The sequence below is a fragment of the Anabrus simplex genome, chromosome 11 (assembly GCF_040414725.1).
Source record: "Anabrus simplex isolate iqAnaSimp1 chromosome 11, ASM4041472v1, whole genome shotgun sequence".
In the NCBI taxonomy this organism is placed as follows: domain Eukaryota; kingdom Metazoa; phylum Arthropoda; class Insecta; order Orthoptera; family Tettigoniidae; genus Anabrus; species Anabrus simplex.
Window position 1 is genome coordinate 37,403,340 of NC_090275.1, and position 18,665 is coordinate 37,422,004.

The 18,665-nt window shown below is 42.0% G+C and overlaps 1 protein-coding gene across 1 annotated transcript in view; it reads right to left on the reverse strand.

The window, feature by feature from the left end:
• Positions 1-18,665, reverse strand: part of LOC136883269 (homeobox protein unc-42) — a 311,123-nt gene that overhangs the window by 253,171 nt on the left and 39,287 nt on the right. Inside the window, exon 3 of the mRNA XM_068229685.1 lies at positions 9,559-9,566. Within this exon, the coding sequence (XP_068085786.1) occupies positions 9,559-9,566 (8 nt within the window). The remainder of the gene's footprint in view (positions 1-9,558; positions 9,567-18,665) is intronic.

Consider the following 18,665-nt stretch of genomic DNA (forward strand, 5'->3'; position numbering starts at 1 on the left):
GTTTTGGCCTTATCCGGAGAAGAAAGCTCATCAAGTACACGGAAAACATTCCCTTTAATGACAAATTTATCCTCGAATATGTTAATGCACCATAATGAGTTAGGCCTGTTTGTAGCTACGAAATCATCACGACGAGTACACTTGATCTGAATGTCAGTGCATCTGCTTTAATAAGAATTACATCCAGGCGCACATTACGAACGACACGTCCTAATATATCATATTAGTTGTAAAACCAAATTTCAATAAAAACACCACTATCCTAACGTATCCTAATCAAACCAACAGAAAGAACTAAACGGATGCTGCGTGCATTCTCATGTTTACATTTGAACAAACCGTACGTGGCGCCATTTTAGTTAATATTGACAGCTGAATTAAGGTCTGATATGTTGTAGTTAGTCTTGGATGATGGATCACCGGGCGAGTTGGCCGTGCGGTTAGATGCGCGTGGCTGTGAGCTTGCATTCGGGAGATAGTGGGTTCTAATCCCACTGTCGGCAGCCCTGAAGATAGTTTTCCGTGTTTCCCATTTTCGCACCAGGAAAATGCTGGGGCTGTACTTTAAGGCCACGGCCGCTTCCTTCCAACTCCTAGGCCATTCCTATCCCATCGTCGCATCGGTGCGACGTAAAGCAACTAGCAAAAAAAAAAAAAAAAAAAATGATAAATCTTGAACCATGTGATTATCTGTGATTAGCGCAATCTTGCGAGGAACACCATGGGTCGACGTTACTTGCGATTAGTACCACTATGTGAAGAACATCACAGGTCTGCGTTACCTGAGAGTAGTACTTTATTCGTTAGGAATGGAATGTATGAAGCCCTCTTCTAGCGGCGAGAGTTGTGAAAAATGTCATTTCCTATAATTTGTACTTCAAGGGACTTTACCGAATGAAGAATAATAACTGAGATCTCAGCGATTATTGTATTTATCACAGAACTTCAAAATATCCCCGAAGATATTAGTTCTATCGAAAACGTGTACTTAAAAATGACGGAAAATCTATTTCCAATCATTTGTAAGTAATATATTTTTACCGACTATGACAGAGATAAATAGCCGAAGATGAAGATGATGATTATGATGAATACTGATGGGCATATTCATGATTTTAGATTTGTATCACCAGTCCACAATAGGCGAGCATTGCTGACGTGAAAATACTGAACATAAGTGAAGATGACAGGTGTTGTCGTGATTGTTTTTATCAGGTGAAACACAGGTCGTTCTTACTCCATTTCCATCAGGACGAAAGTGAAAATGACTACATACATGAGCAATTTAATTAGATACGCCTAGTTAGTACCGTGTAGCACCTCATTTTGCTCTGACGACGGCGGCGGCGATGTGATGAAACATGGATTGCGCAAGACACTAGAAGCATTAGGGAGCCATACAAATATTGTACAGCCTCTCATAATGCACATTGAATGTTTTTGGAACAGGGCCCAGGGTGCACACGTCTCTCTCGACAGCATCCCAGATGAGCTCTCTAGGATCGAGGTCCGGAGACCTTGATGGCCAGGAAAGAATGTATATGTCCTTAGAAAACCAATCTGCCAAAATACGGGAGCGATACGGCGCCACATTTTCTCGCTGTAGGTCCATCTCTCTCTCTCTCTCTCTTAGGGTGTTAGAGGATAATAATTGTGTGGAAATCGTCTGAGCAAAACTTCCTGTATTGTTCGCCGATGAGGGATATTTACCTTGCCTACCATTGACACATTTCGCTAAATCACAGCTACCTCTAATTCAAGTGAATCTTGAGACATTGATGAGGTCTCTAAGTTCAGCCAACCTTTCCCTCCTACGGTTGGCTCTTGAAATGCTTGGTACGAGGGGACGATGGATGACACAACTGCGTCGTTGATACTTTCGATTTCGGTTCCCAGTGGTGGCACCATCTTTCACCGCCTGCAACAATGCGCTCCAGGAACGTGTTGCCTTCCACATTGAAACTCATCAGGTGCTGCAGGCAAACAGCCATCCTGTGTGCTTCTTGTTCGGCATTCAACGCCCGGAGTATCCACTGGCTGCAGACCTTCCGTTGGCCTAACTCCTGCCCGATACTGTGTTGCACGCTACGGAAGCTGTTGTCGAGATCCATTGCTAGCGCACGAACTGTCATGCGCCGGTCCGCCCTCTTGTTGTCAGCAATGGATTGAGGCTGGCCTCCGAGATCGACCGGCGTCTTGTGGCGAAACGCGACAAGCACGGAACCTGCTGCACCATTCCACAACAGTGGCTTTCGACAGACCTACTTCCCAATACAGAGTCTTCATTCTCCTATGGATGTCCACCATTTATTGTCTTTCGACAGCCAAGAACAGAATAACTGCACGTTGGTCCTGTTTGGACGCGTTTTCTAATAACGTCACCATAGCTGACGTGGCCACATTCAATGCACGCACCTTGGAAGGACACAACTGCCACACTAATCCGTTTGCCTACTTATCCGTGTTTATCTACCCACATTGGAGTCGCGCTACGTTAAATGTCCCCTCGAGCTACGCCCTCAAACGTAAACTTGGTGATCTCACCTTATATAAGCCTGCATTGATAATCAGACCAGTACTAAATTTGAAGAGACCTATGTGAAGCCATGCAACGAGGCTGAAGAACTAATATATTATGCGTCAGTGACATATTGGTATAGAACCAGCTTTTGGGTGGTTCTATTGCTGTGATTTTAAGATCTGCGGCTGTGAAAGCATTTTTTGACGACATATTGGTATGTTTGTCTAATTCACATGCCTACTACGTTTTTTCCATCTTTTTGTTGTATAACTTGGAAATGAACGTAAACTGGTAGTCATCTCATTAAATACGTGACTGTTTATTATAAACCACGCCCCCTTCCCTATAAATGTAGTAGTTTAAAATTCTAGCGAGATTTGGAGAAAATCTGCGGGATTTTGAGCTAACTAGCGGGACTGTGCCAAACAGTTGAAAACTCTGAGGTCATACATGGCTTAAGGTTGAGACTTAAGATGTTTAGGTAGAAAGGTTGAGTTTTGGCAAACAAAGGTAAATTATGCATCACATCAGTAGTTCATACTGAAAATCATAACGGTTCATTTATTACGAGAAGTAAAATTTACATTAAAGAGAGCAGCTGGACTGGTAAATAGAGTTCAAACAATGGTGCACCCGGAGACGTTAGACCAACTAGGGGATGTAAAACGGCTTGAACCACTGCAAAGCAAGTCCAACCTCACATTTTCTACACTGAGTCTGAGTTTTCTGCTTGGCATCTTCCTCTCGCATTGTCCTTTGTTTGCTCCGCTAAGTGCGCAAACGGTCAAAACGAATGTCTTCCGAGATCTGACTGTTTCTCGTACTGAATCTTGACACATCACGAGGTCGTCCAGGACCTATTGACGGTCTTCCATATCTGATGAGTACACTCCGGATTTTTAGACAGTAATCAGTTAGAAGGCAAACTAATTTGATTATAAGGAAGTGTCGTCTACCCGTTCTTCCGTTATGCAGCAGGAGTAACATAAATTCTAGGGGTTTTGGGGTCGAACCCTTCAAGTTTATGCAAAACTCAGAACATAGCCGTTGTGTTCGGTAGACTATATTTGTAACCCGCTTCAATAAGTTTGCATTCTAACCAATTACAGCCTAACCGTCGGGACTAATGAGACAGGACTGAACCTACTGGCTCTTGAAATCAAGTTGTGAAATACTTGACCCACTTGATTTTGCTAGCATCCATCATTGTGGAGAGCCGTGTCGAGTAGCCTGGTCACTATCGGCCACAGCCATTTCCTCCCTCGTATCGATGTCCTATGAAATGACACGACATCCTGATTGTTCCGGTCAACCCCACCCGCGTGTTTGATGTACTTTTAGATCAGGTGTGACTATAATATTTTCATACGCCTTCGTTCTGCTTGAAAACATCTTTCTACCTTTGCCTCTGGTTGGACGTCATTTCATGACATCAGACATTGTTATATTTATATTCGTAAGTATTTGGTTTTATATTTATGACAAAGTGTTTAGGTAATAGACATATTATTGTAGTTCAGTCAATCTCCACTGATCTGCATTTAGGACAATGACCCAGGTTGCAGATTCCCTATCTGTTGTTTACCTAATCTTTTCTTAAATAATTGCACACAAATTGGAAATTTATTGAACATCTCCCTTGGTAAATTATTCCAACCCCCTAACTCCCATACACTGGAACCATACTCCAGTTGGGGTCTTACCGGAGACTTACATGCTCTCTCCTTTACACCCGTACTGAAAACCCTGATTACCCTCATAACCAAGCGCAGAGATCTGTAGCCTTTATTTACAATCTCATTTATGTGATTACTCCAATGAAGGTTTGGAAAGCCTAGTGATACAATAATGTAAGTAGTAAGGTTTTGCTTGATGTTGTTTCTGAACAATAGAAAGTTTAAATAATCTAAAATCACAATTAATGCTTTCATTGGATGGTTTGTGAACCAATAATTTAGCCGGACTGAGTGGCTGAGACGGTTAAGGCGCTGGCCTTCTAACCCCAACTTGGCAGGTTCGATCCTGGCTTAGTCCGGTGGTATTTGAAGGTGCTCAAATACGACAGCCCCGTGTCGGTAGGTTTACTGGCACGTAAAATAACTCCTGCGGGACTAAATTCCGGCACCTCGGCGTCTCCGAAGACCTTAAAAAGTAGTTAGTGGGACGTAAAACAAATAACATTATTATTATTAAATTATATTTATGGAAGATTAACGCGAAGATAAAACATATATAAATTTACCTATGCGGAAAATACGTGTCTTAGAAAAATGCAATGATCTGGCACCTGCTCCACAACATAGGCAGACAGGTTTACCAACAACAGCAGACACAATCATGTTTAGCAGACATGTCAGTGTACTTTTTTTTAATAAGTTGCTTTTCGTCGCATCGACACAGATAAGTCTTACGGCGACGATGGGATAGGACAGAGGTAGGAGTGGGAAGAAGGAGACCGTGGGCTTAATTAAGGTTAATTAATTTGCTTGGTTTGAAAATGAGAAACCACGGGAAACCATCTTCAGGGCTGCCGACGGTGGGGTTCGAACCTATTATCTCTCGAATTCAACTTCACAGCTGCGCGCCCCTAACCGCACTGCCAACTCGCTCGGAATGGCTGCGTAGTTATCAAGTGAAAATTCCCTCAGATTAATACATCAGAGAAAATAAAGTATCAGTAAGTGTACCTATACATAAATGCACCGGAAGGATAATTTATTAATTTGTTTTACAGGATGACCCAAACGTTCGTTAATATTTGATGATGCAATATTTCAATAATAATTCATAATCGTGAATGGCATGACATGGAGTTTTATTGACACCAAAATAAAGTACACACAATGACAAACAGATGGCGCTGGACAGCAACACGCTAATGATGCCGCATGGGACCCACATATGGTACAAAAGGAGCTATCGTAAGAGAAGGCGTCAGATGCGCCTGCAATCGCGGCATGTTGACATTACCATAAAAGGCCCTGTTTATGAAGCTTTGTTTAGTTTAGGTTGGTGTCAATAAAACTCCATATCATTCCAATCAGGTGTGTCAATTATTACCTCTCTACCTCCAATATTCCGTCAAATGTTATCGGACTGTTGGGTTACGCTATAGAATTCTGGATCGTAGCGGTCACCAGTAATTTCAGGCAGATTAATAATTAAAAAACTGAGAGAATGACGAGGTGGAATGATTGACACTTAGGAGGATTGAAAACAAATCGTTTTTGGTCATTAACTTTGGCACAGGATCAACTTCGTTCATTTTCAACAAAAAAAGTTATAAATGTCAAATACAAAGACTTCAATGTAAACAAAAGAGGTCCCCGTAGCGGCGACTCATCAACAATAGGACGATTGTTCTTCGATGACAGAGGGGGAAACTATGACGTTTTTTAAAGGTCAAATCTCGCATGTAAATTCTAAAATTGGGTCAGTTACATTTTAAGTTAATGCAATTTGAGTTTCATAAAATAAAAGCAGGTCACCGCTGAACCCGCCCTATCCGCTCCCATATTACATGCCTTTTAAAAATATACGTAGCCATTAATTTTTTATGTCAGTCAGTGGCAAAATAAATGCGTTTTTCGAGTAACTGCAGTAATTCTCTTTTCTACTCTTACCCCCACCTTCCATTCAACACAGTGCAGCAAACAAATGCATTCTAAATTAAAATTGAACAACACAACCTTTGCTTTAAAAAAATAATTCTTTCCGCTCGACTTACATGCCAGGTACCGAAAAATGCTCAGTTTAGACAGCTGAGCTGAGAGAACTCAAATAATGTTAGAATTAGGTCAGTTTTGATGGATAAAATTACTTCTTCTGTGGATCAGCGTTAGAGTGGCGGTCATCGGATCTCAGGATCGTCGGTTCAAACCGGGCAGAAGTGGTTGGATTTCTCAAGGGTAAGAAAATGTCCGCTCGCACTCGTACGATGTCGGCACATAAAATATGTCTGGTTACACCTTCATTGTTTAACTTGACAAAAAATTAATTAAAACGCAGTCGTAGACTGTCCATAGATCTTCTAGGAAAGTGGTCCGCAAAGAGTGAGATGGCGTGCGTGTGTGTGTGATGCGTACTTAATGAAGCGAATAGCAAGCATACTCTAGCCTCCACAATGGTTATGCTACGAGTTTAGCATAAAGAGTGGTGTTTATGATCTTCTTCATGCATCCGGGAGATAGTAGGTTCGAATCCCACTATCGGCAGCCCTGAAAATGGTTTTCCGTGGTTTCCCATTTTCACACCAGGCAAATGCTGGGGCTGTACCTTAATTAAGGCCACGGCCGCTTCCTTCCAACTCCTAGGCCTTTCCTATCCCATCGTCGCCATAAGACCTATCTGTGTCGGTGCGACGTAAAGCCCCTAGAAAAAAAAGATCTTCATATTATTATTATTATTATTATTATTATTATTATTATTATTATTATTATTATTATTATTATTATTACATCACACATCATATCTTCATTCTAGAGTGTTATGCATTTCAGCGTTCAGTTTGTTAGCCTCTGTGAATTTACTAATCGCCGCCACAATCCCCAATTTGTAACTAGTGCTGTGGTCTCGTTTAATTCTATATCTCTTATCTTTAAATCGTTTGAAACCGAGTCTAACCATCGTCGTATTGGTCTCTCACTACTTCTCTTACCTTCCATAACAGAGTCCATTATTCTCCTCGGTTACCTATCCTCCTCCTTCATTCGCCTCACATGACCCCACAACCGAAGCCGATTTATGCGTACAGCTTCATCCATCGAGTTCATTCCTAACTTAGCCTTTATTTTCTCATTCCGAGCACCCTCCTGCCATTGTTCCCACCTGGTTGTGCGAGCAATCATTCTCGCTACTTTCATGTCTGTTAATTCTAACTTATGAATAAGATATCCTAAATCCACCCAGCATTCACTGCCATAAACCAAAGTTGGTCTGAGAACAGACCGATGTAAAGATAGTTTCGTACGGGAGCTGACTTCTTTCTTACAGAGCTCACTGCATTAGTTTTACTATTCCTTTATCCAATCTCACTTACAATATTACCAACCTGGGAGAACACACAACCTAAATACTTGAAATTATCTACCTGTTCCAGCTTTGTATTCCCAATTTGACATTCAGTTCTCCTGTATTTCTTACCTACTGGCATCAATTTAGTCTTCGAAAGGCTAATTTTCATACCATACTCATTGCACCTATTTTCAAGTTCCAAGATATTAGACTGCAGGCTTTCGACACAATCTGTCATTAAAACCAGGTGGTCAGCATAGGCCAGACCGCTTGCTACATTTCCAACTAATTGAATCCCTCCGTGCCACTTAATACCTGTCAGCAGATGATCCATGTAAACTACGAACAACATAGGTGAAATATTACAGCCTTGTCTAACCCCTGTAAGTACCTTGAACCAAGAACGCATTCTGCTGTCAATTCTCACTGCAGCCCAATTGTCAACATAAATTATTATTACCGTATTTACGCGAATAATACACGCATATTTTTTTTAAATAAATGAGGCAAGAAATTGGGGTGCGGGTTTTATTTGCGTCAATGTTGGCATGTTTCTTCAAAACCAGTCTTCCTAAAGTTAGGGTGCAGGGATAATTCGGTGTGGGGGATTATTCGCGTGAATACGGTATTATTTCACAACGTTGTTCCCAATAAACGAGCGCGACTGAACTTATTTAGCAGATGAATTTGGCTTCTTCTCTTCCCAGAATCTCTTCATCATCTCGCTGTGATTTTCGTTCCGTTTTCCGTCCATGCAATCAGTGAAACGTGTGGCATCATCACAGGCTGCCTAAAACCTACATCGCTAGGAAAATTGTACTGTCTTGTTGGCATCGCGTCTCCTGATATCTGACGTAACGTAGCACTCCGTGATGAGGAGAAGACCACATCATTACAATCCCAAGTTCATCCACTGTATGGACTCCAACCAGCACCATCACGGTTAAGTTCACGCAAAAGTTTCTTGAAGATCACACAGAAACACAACAGCAGGCAACTCACTTTATGCCGAGCTAAGGTTGAGCATCTCGTAGAATGGAATGGAAAACACCTCCTGAAGAATTACCAGCTGGACATATGGAGTACTGGAAGAGTTAGAGATCTTTAAATCGGGTGCGCTCAGCTGTTACTAACAAGGGAACATGGGCAATGGGTAAGTCACCGATCGCGATGAAACTTGGAAAACACATGGAGGTACACGTAAAAACGATGTCGCTATCAATTTTGGGTGCCAACATTCATTAGGGCGTTAACTACGGGGCCTAAAATTTGCAACATTTCAAATTCGCGCGATCAGCGATGAATACCTGCTGGCCAATGCTAAGCTGGCACACTGCGTACCTGGAGACACACCTCTGCACCTCCTCCCCGCCCCGCTCCAATTGGTTCGCCACCGCACGTTTCCCTTCACCCCGCGCTTGCCGGCTGCGGTGCCGAACCAATTGGAGCGGGCGGGAAGGAGGTGCAGAGGCGTGTCTCCAAGTACGCAGTGTGCCAGCTTAGCATTGGCCAGCAGGTATTCATCGCTGATCTCGCGTAATTTGAAATGTCGCAACTTTTAGTTCCCGTAGTTAACGCTTTAATGAATGTTGGCACCCAAAATTGATGCCGACATCGTTTTTGTGTGTACCTCAATGTGTTTTCCAAGTTTCATCGCCATCGGCGACTTAACCATTGCCGATGTTCCCTTGTAAGTGCAAGACCAACCTGCACAAGTGGGGATATTCTGTGGATTCTCTTTTGTGTGACTGTGGTGAAGTGCACCATCTGCTAGATTGTTATCATTGTCCTGCCACATGTACTGAAAAAGAGCTACTCGGGAATGCACTCGACGTTGCTAATTTCTGGTGCACCACAATTTGAACCTTTGGTGCACAATTTGTTATTTATTTTCTATTGAAATTTTTTGTACGTCTTTATATGTAAATTTGCTTCTGACACGATATAAATCTTGTTTACCTTTTAGCAAAATGGTGTTTGTTTCACCAACGTTCTAAAGCTAGGCCTGTCACATATAATTGCACCTGTTATGCTGATTTCTTGAAGGTCTTTTGCAACTTCCATTATCCAATTATTCTTGACTTCTAGTAAGGAGGTGTAACGACATATCTTTTTAATAAGTCTTTCGTTGTCCATTTATTGAATATGGCCTTAAAATTTCAGTCGTCTTCTCCTCACAGTGTCTGATATTTTCCCAGATGTTTGGTATAATTCAGAACACCTCCTTTTCAACCACAATCCTTTTTTTGCATCCTGGGCCAAAGATTTCCCTAATAATTTTCCTTCCTTGTTGTTCTAAATGTATAGTTAGTGTTCTTCCTTCAGTGATCCAGGTTTCTGATGCGTAGAATGCTTCAGGCTTAGTTACAGTGTCATAGTGTTTTAATTTATCATTCCGAGATATTGATATTTTGTTGTACCTGTTCCATGTGATTCTACATTTTTTAACATTTGTTTTGGCCTTCTATGGACCACGATTATCTTATGCTTTTGCTTCTCGGCTTCCTTTTGCTCCCAAACCCTCTTCATATTTTTACTTCTAGCCTTCCTCTATCGGTCTGTCAAAGTTCGTTGTTGCTTCTCTGATTTCTAAAATTCCTTGTGTCTGTCAACTATTTTCCGAAATTTGTTTCTGCCCAACATGCTTTTGGTGTTTAGACCTAGTTCAGTTAGATCTTTGATGACTTCTTTCGTCCAGGTTGTGGTGCTCTTGCATTTCCTAGTGTACTTCCATATCCTCTTCGCCAATCTGTCGTTACTCATCCGATGAATGTGTCCAGCAAACTTGAGTCATCTATTTCTCACTTCATCAGTCAGTTCATTAATATGTTTGTACAGTTCTTCATTCCCTCTTTTCTTCTAGACGTCACCTGTCTTCCTAGGGGCTAATACCTTACGTAAAATTTTCCTTTCTATCTTCCTCATCCCCATACTTTCGGTTTTTCTGTTGTGGGTTAGACATTCTTATGCATACAGTGCTTCTGGTCTTATTACTCTATTGTAGTATCTTACAGTGGCGGCTCGTAGCTGTAAAGCATGGTGAAGAGCTATAACCCGTTCGGTTTCGAGCGACAGATTTAGGAACTTCTTTACTTCTTTATTTGTTTACCCTCCAGGGTTGGTTTTTCCCTCGGATTTAGCAAGGGATCCCACCTCTACCGCCCCAAGGGAAGTGTCCTGGAGCGTGAGACATTGGGTCTGGGATACAACTGGGGAGAATGACCAGTACTTCGCCCAGGCGGCCTCACCTACTATGCTGAACAGGGATGGGAATTGATAGGCAAGGACGAGGGAAGGAAGCGGCCGTGCCCTTAAGTTAGGTACCATCCCGGCATTTGTCTGGAGGAGAAGTGGGAAACCACGCAAAACCACTTCCAGGATGGCTGAGGTGGAAATCGAGCCCACTTCTACTCAGTTGACCTCCCGAGGCTGAGTGGACCCCATTTCAGCACTCGTACCACTTTTCAAAATTCGTGGCAGAGTCGGGAATCGAACCCGGGCCTCCGGGGTGCAAGCTAATCACACTAACCACTACACCACAGAGGCGGACAATATTTAGGAATTACGTGTTGTTTTTGGTTATTTTGTACTCGTACCTCGTACTTGTGACTGGCGGAGGATCCAGCACGTGACCATGATTTATTGAATTTAATGTTTCGTCATGACCACGAAAAGCTAGTTCTTGCTTACTTAAATAGAGCACTGCATCAATTACCAACTGAAGGAAAAGCCTATTTAAATGTACATTTTTATTGAACTGTACAGTTACAATATACACTCTGGCATTTTCCATCAGGACATCAGAGATCGTATTTTGGTTTGTTTCCAATGTCTTCAAATCTAGCTGCCATATTATATCTTCTGCAGAGTCTGGGTGCTTATGTGAAGAACGTGTTATGTTCAAAAGGGCTGAACATCCTTCTTTATTCCAAACATTATTTTTATTGATAAAAGGCAAGCAGGCCTAACAAAACTTGTGTAGAGCTGGAGAGGAGCACAACCATGGAAATTCCTTAAACCACGATCGTTTGAAACTAAGATTGTAAGATTTACCGGAATGTTTCACTTCTTTTGTAGCACAAATCTGCAGTGATTCAGTAGGGCGATCAAAACGTAGAACTTCATTTTGATCTTCGTTTCTCCAACGTGAAAATGGTGTTTATAATATAATATACACACTATGTCATAAATAGAATACATGTTTAAATAAAACAGCACAACACTACGAATGAAGCACGATACGTAAGTACTCGTACTCAGGATGACGCAGGGAAGACGAAACATTCTGATCCTCCGACAACTTCACTTGCACATTCTGCTAAGTGGAAAGTACGCGGGTGACGTCACGGTTGTCATGGCAACCGCCAAGGCTAAGCTCTATACTGCTAATAATAAGAGATGGCTTGTGACATTTCGTAGAGAGAGGTCCGTTTACTTGCTGCCGAGGCGGGATAAAGGGAGTGGCTGTATGGTTGCCATGGAAACGAGGGTGGGGCGACTGCGGTTGCCATGGAGATAAAACTTCAGGGCAGCTCGTCTTGCTGGGAGTTGCCAAACCTGTCACTGTCACTGATAAGAACCTGATTGTTTGTATAAGAGTGATCGCAAATGGGACGGCACCTCCTGGCCAGGTAGTCTACAACAAATCACAGCGGTCAGAATGAAGGAGGGAACAAGTGAGCCGGAAGCGAGGGGTAAGAGCATGTAGAAAGGAATGCTGGAATGTGGCAACTTTAGTTAAGTCTAGTATAGGAGGGAGAACTTGGGAGGTAGAGGCAGCTGCGAAATCTCTCGTCTTCACTCAGTCTCACGCGCCGTACTGTGGCCGACAGCCGGCGCTTTCGTAAGTTCCCCTGGTTCTCATCAAGTGATGCGAGCTCTTGGTGCTCCAAACGCCGTACATTAAAACATTTTCTTTCCGTAAAACCAACAAATGTCGTAAGAAAAATAAATTTAAGTAATTCATTATGGTAAAAATAAGTGGTGAAGTGGCACTTCACCTGTAAAGCCGCCCCTGCACTATCTTAATTTCGTTCTTACGGACAATAAAAAAATGAAATGGCGTATGGCTTTTAGTGTCGGGAGTGTCCGAAGACATGTTCGTCTCGCCAAGTGCAGGGTTTTAATTTTTGACTTCCGTAGGTAACGTGCGCGTCGTGATGGGGGATGATATGATGATGAAGACGACACGTACACCCAGCTCCCGTGCCAGCAGAATTAACCAATCATGGTTAAAATTCTCGGCCCTGTCGGGAATCGAACGCAGCACCCCTGTGATCGAAGGCCAGCAAATTATGTTAATGTCGTTACTTGCACCAAAATAAAATATTCCCCTGGGAAAATCAAATGATCATAAATACGGCTTTCAATAAGTGAAACTCAAATTAATAATAACAATAATTTCGTGTGGCTATTTCTAGCCGAGTGCAGCCCTTTTAAGGCAGACCCTCCGATGAGGGTGGGCGGCATCTGCCATGTGTAGGTAACTGCGTGTTATTGTGGTGGAGGATAGTGTTAGGTGTGGTGTGTGAGTTGCGGGGATGCTGGGGACAGCACAAACACCCAGCCCCCGGGCCATTGGAATTAACCAATGAAGGTCAAAATCCCCGACCCGGCCGGGAATCGAACCCGGGACCCTCTGAACCGAAGGCCAGTACGCTGACCATTCAGCCAACGAGCCGGACAAACTCAAATTGATAACGTTTAATCTTTTAGCACTTAACGAATCGGTTCCAAGAGGCATCTGTATAGAATTTGGAAGCGACAAGTGCAGGACAAAGTTCATCGAAAAGGGGGAAACTGGCTCAGGGCCTATGAAACAACAACGTATGAAATATCAGTTCTCCAGAGTGTGATGAGATGAGGCCTCTTTGATAAGACTTCTATATGTCTCTCAGTCATGGCCATCCATCAATACTTCACATCACAGCCTGCAAGATCACATCGACCATTTGTACTCTAACGCCCCTCTGATAATGTCTCTGTCATGGCCATCCGTCAATACTTCACATCACAGCCTGCAAGACCACATCGATCATCGGTAATCTAACGCCCCTCTTTGATAATATGTCTCTCAGTCATGGTCATCCATCAACACTTCACATCGCAGCCTGCAAGATCACATCGACCATTTGTACTCTAACGCCCCTCTGATAATGTCTCTGGCATAGTCATCCATCAGTACTTCACATCACAACTTACAAGGTCACATCGACCCTCTGTACCGTAACGCCCTCTTTGATAATATACCATATCTCTTAATCATGATCCCCCTGTGGGTAGGGGCGGTAGAATAACACCAATGGTATCCCCTGCCTATCGTAAGCGGAGACTAAAGGGGATTCTCAAATGGGGAACGCATATTGGTGATCACGGGGCCCTGAGCTGATTGCCTGCACTTACTTGTACCAGAATCTTCTCTTTCATATATCCTGTCCGACCTCCCTTGCTCAATTTTTGTCCTTTTCCGACCCTGATAGTATTAGGTTTCGAGGCCTAGGGAGTCTTTCATTTTCACACCCTTCGTGGCCCTTGCCTTCCTTTAGCCGATACTCTCAATTTTCCAAGTGTTGGATCCCTTCCATTTTCACTTCTGATTAGTGTTATATACAGGATGGTTGTCAAGTTGTACTTCCTCTTAAAACAACCACCACCACCACTATCTTAATCATGACCATCCATCAATACTTCACATCACAGCCTGCAAGGTTGCTAGGTAACATCGCGTCAAACATTTTATAGCGCTAATTTCGTGACGCAACTTTTCAGATGACCCCAAGCTATAAGACACATTTATGTCAACAATTCGAGTACTTTCGAATTCGGAGAGAGCACTGAGATAAAATGTTGGCCTAGGGGTTGAATAAGCAGTTAAATCCATTACACACATGGATCTGATATGCCGTATAATATCGCTGATGTTATAACTAAAACAAAGCCTCCTCCCAACGTTATGACTCCACGGTGGACCATTGTTTGAAACAAAACACTGCCCACTACAGTAGATTGAAAAAAGAGGAGCATCGTGATAATACATGGCTAACGTGTTTATAACAATTAGTTCACTTTGCAACTCGATTAAATGGTTTTAAATAGATAAATCCATCGCCCAGCATTTTTTTTGATTCTGCAATTGAGATCACTTTATCACGCGAGAAGGTCTGAAAGGGTGAAAAGTATAATACATCTGCATACAGCATTCAAACACGAGGATTCTCTAGGTAGGAAAATAAAACACATGACATTATGAATTATTAACTTTTTTGAAACTTAGTGAAACAAATACAATCCCCGTCCAAGGTCTCACAAATGAAGAATTATGATTTAATAATAATAATGTTCGTCGTGCGGTTACGGGCGCGCAGGCGTGAACTTACATCCGAGAGAGACTGGGTTCAAATCCCACTCTCGGCAGCCGTAAACATGGTTTTCCACGGCCACTTCCTTCCCACTCCTAGCCCTGTCCTATCCCATCGATCGTCGCCATAAGACCTATCTGTGTCGGTGCGGCGTAAAGCACTAAAAAAACTATAACAATAATGATGATGATGATGATTATTATTATTATTCCCGCTCTTGTGGTGTAGTGGTTAGTGTGATTAGCTGCCACCCTTGGAGGCCCGGCTTCGATTCCCAGTTCTGCCACGACATTTTGAAAAGTGGTACGAGGGCTGGAACGGGGTCCACTCAGCCTCGGGAGGTCAACTGAGTACAGGGGGGCGCGATTCCCTACTCAATCATCTTCAAAGTGGTTTTCCGTGGTTTCCCACTTCTCTTCCAGGCAAATGCCGGGATGGTACCTAACTTAAGACCACAGCCGCTTCCTTCCTTCCTTCCTTCCTTCCTTCCCTCTTCCTTGTATATCCTTTCCAATCTTTAATTCTCTCCACAAGGCCCCTGTTCAGCACAGCAGGTAAGGCCGCCTGGGCGAGGGAGTGGGTCTCCTCCCTAGTTGTATCCCACGACCCAATATCTCCGCCCTTGAGGCGGTAGAGGTAAGATCCTTCGCTGAGTCCCTGGAGAGGAGAGTAAATGGATTAAGAAAGAAAGAAAGAAAGAAAGAAAGAAAGAAAGAAAGAAAGAAAGAATGAAATAATAATAATAATAATAATAATAATAATAATAATAATAATAATAATAATAATAATATATTTGACCACATACCAGACTTGCCTAAAGGACTTTTTCAAATACGCCATCGCCACGCCCAACCACTCCACCCTTTCTAATCTGAGATTAACAGACCCTCTAAGAAGGGGTTGTCGTCTCGCTCTTAAACATTCATGAACTTCAATCTATTTATATAAACATCAGACATGTCCAACAGGAGTGGTTATCACTTGCCTTGGAAATGTAGACAAAGACAGGAAGATCTGCTCGTCATGTTTGATCCTGCTGCATGAATATTACTTGGCTTGAAATATTAATTGCGCTAATAAACTGCTGCTACGGACGCCGGGGTTTAAAATCCCCGTTTTTCGTTTTAATCAAGTCAAAAGTTAAAAAAGGGAGACTCGACAGCGAGAGATATATGTTTAACCATAACAAAATTATCATCTAATCTTTCTTCTATAACCCATACTCGTCCTCTTTGGCTCTTATGTATACACGAGTAAAGTGAATTTTATCCCACGGACTCTCTCTCTCTCTCTCTCACTTTTATGAAAAAAAGAGTGGTACCAAAGCAAAGTAATGAAAAGAGTGGATTTTTTTCTAAACTAATGAATGAGGGAACATCTACTGGCTCTGAATGTAAACATAATTATCTCCGAGTGTGCAGGACTCAAAGTGCAAGCAAGGCAGGTAGACTGTTTGTCGTGGTCATACACGTAAATACATTAGCTCCAGTTTTTATAAGAAAAACATTTTGTGTGTTCTTTCACAGAGGTTAAGTAGGTTAGCAAGCACTTAAGAGTTATTATCAAGTCTTGTGACCCTGCTGCAAATGTTACGCTAATGCTCAGGGTCTTCTTCATCTTCTTTAGCCTCTCTACTTATTCCCCCTATAATCATTCCAAAGACCTGAGAATTATAAGTGGATAAGGATATTTTTTAAATTACAAAATAGGGATTTCACTATAAAATGAAACAATAACCCACTCTCCATCTAAAATTTTACCAGAAAGTTCTGGGACATACATTAATGTGTGGCTTAACAATGCTTTTAATTTGTCAAAAATAAGGTTCCTAGGAGGAAACAATAATTTAATTTCAACGATTGCAAATGTTAAAAAATATTTAAGCTCTTTAGACTAAATCGTGAAATTCCCAGTGTGGCAGTGGGCTCATCAGTTGGAGTCCTACATAAGAGCCTTGTGGTGGTGACTCAGTGGCGCACTAGCCGCCAGCATCTTGGACAGGTATACCAGTCCAACTGATGAGCCCATTTTTTAATTGCTCATTGACACTGGGAAACGAGTGTATTATGGCGCAAATTAGGCGGTTCTGCAGCGATAGTTGCTCCTTCTAGAAAATGTTATATTTTTTTGTTTTAGTTGTTATTGCTGTTGTTGTCACTGTTGTTGGAGTAATCAGTCCATAGACCGGTTTGATGCAGATTTCCATGCCACCTTATCCTGTCCCAACCTCTTCATTTCTACGTAACTATTATATCCTACATCTGCTCTAATCTGCTTGTCATATTCATACCTTGGAATATGACTACCGTTCTTAGCGCCTACACTTCCCTCAAAAACAAGTCCTGAATGTCTTAAGATGTGCCCTATCTCTTCTTGTCGTAAAATTTAGCCAAATCGATCTCCTCTCACCAATTCGATTCAGTGTATCTTCATTCGTGATTCAATCCACCCATCTCACCTTCAGCATTCTTCTGTAACACCACATTTCAAAAGCTTTTATTCTATTTCTTTCCGAACTACTTATTGTCCATGTTTCAATTCTATACTATAGTACGCTCCAGACGAAAGTCTTCAAAAATATATTTCTAATTCCTACATCAATGTTCGAAATGTGCAAATTTATTTTCTTAAGAAACGCCTTCTTTGTTTGTGCCTGTCTACATTTAATGTCCTTACTTCTGCCATCGTTAGTTACTTTTCTATCCAATCAACAATATACATCTACTTCCTTTAAGACTTCATTTCGAAATGTAATATTTCCTGCAACATCTGACTTCGTTCGAATGCACTCCGTTACTTTCGTTTTGGGTTTATTTACTTTAATCTTGTATTACTTCCCCAAGAAAACCAAGGTTTTTTTATGAAAAGGAAAATGTTTGACTCTTTTTGGCAATAAAATTCGAAATAAATTAGTAATTATCTGTGCTTCAATTTTGATTTATTCCTGGATTGTTTCTGACATATTTAAATTCTCAAGTATAAAATATCCCTTAAAATATTTCGCAAACTTCCGAACATTTTCTGATATTTTTTTTCTACACAAGGGCGGGTAAATCATGGTATAAATTGTTTGATATAACTTACAAATGGAAGTACCTAGCGCGTCGTGATTTCCGCCTGCGCTAGGTTTTTACATTCGGAAGTTATATCAAACTTTTTCCACGATTTACCCCGCCGTTGCGTAGAAAAAATCGAAACTCAGAAAATACTCGGATGTTTATATTTTTTTCTAGGGACATTTCATAATTGCAAGTTTAAAATATAGTACGGTAGAAACAATCGAGGTCTGTCTCTGTGCTGTAGTCGTTAGTGTGATTAGTTGCCACCCCCAAAGGCCCAGGTTCTATTCCCCGTTGTGCCACGAAATTTGAAAAGTTGAACGAGGACTGTAACTAAGTCCCGGGTGGTCAACTGCGCGTGTGTGTGTGTGTGGGGGGGGGGGGTCGATTCCCACCTTAGCCATCCTCGAACCGGTTTTTAGTGGTTTCCCATCCAGGCAAATGTCGGGATAGTAGGGCGTCTGGGCGAAGCAATGTCCTCCTTCTCAGTTGTATCCCCACGACCCAAAATCTCACGCTCCAGGACACTGCCCTTGAGGCGGTAGGGGTGGGATCCGTCGCTGAGTTGGCGGGGAAAACCAACCCTGGAGGGTAAACGGATATAAACAATCTAGCAATAAATCAAAATTGCTTCGTATTTATTTACTCAGTTATTATGGATTTTATTGACAAAAGAATAAAAAATTCGTTTGCTAAAAAAAATTGAAAATTGTC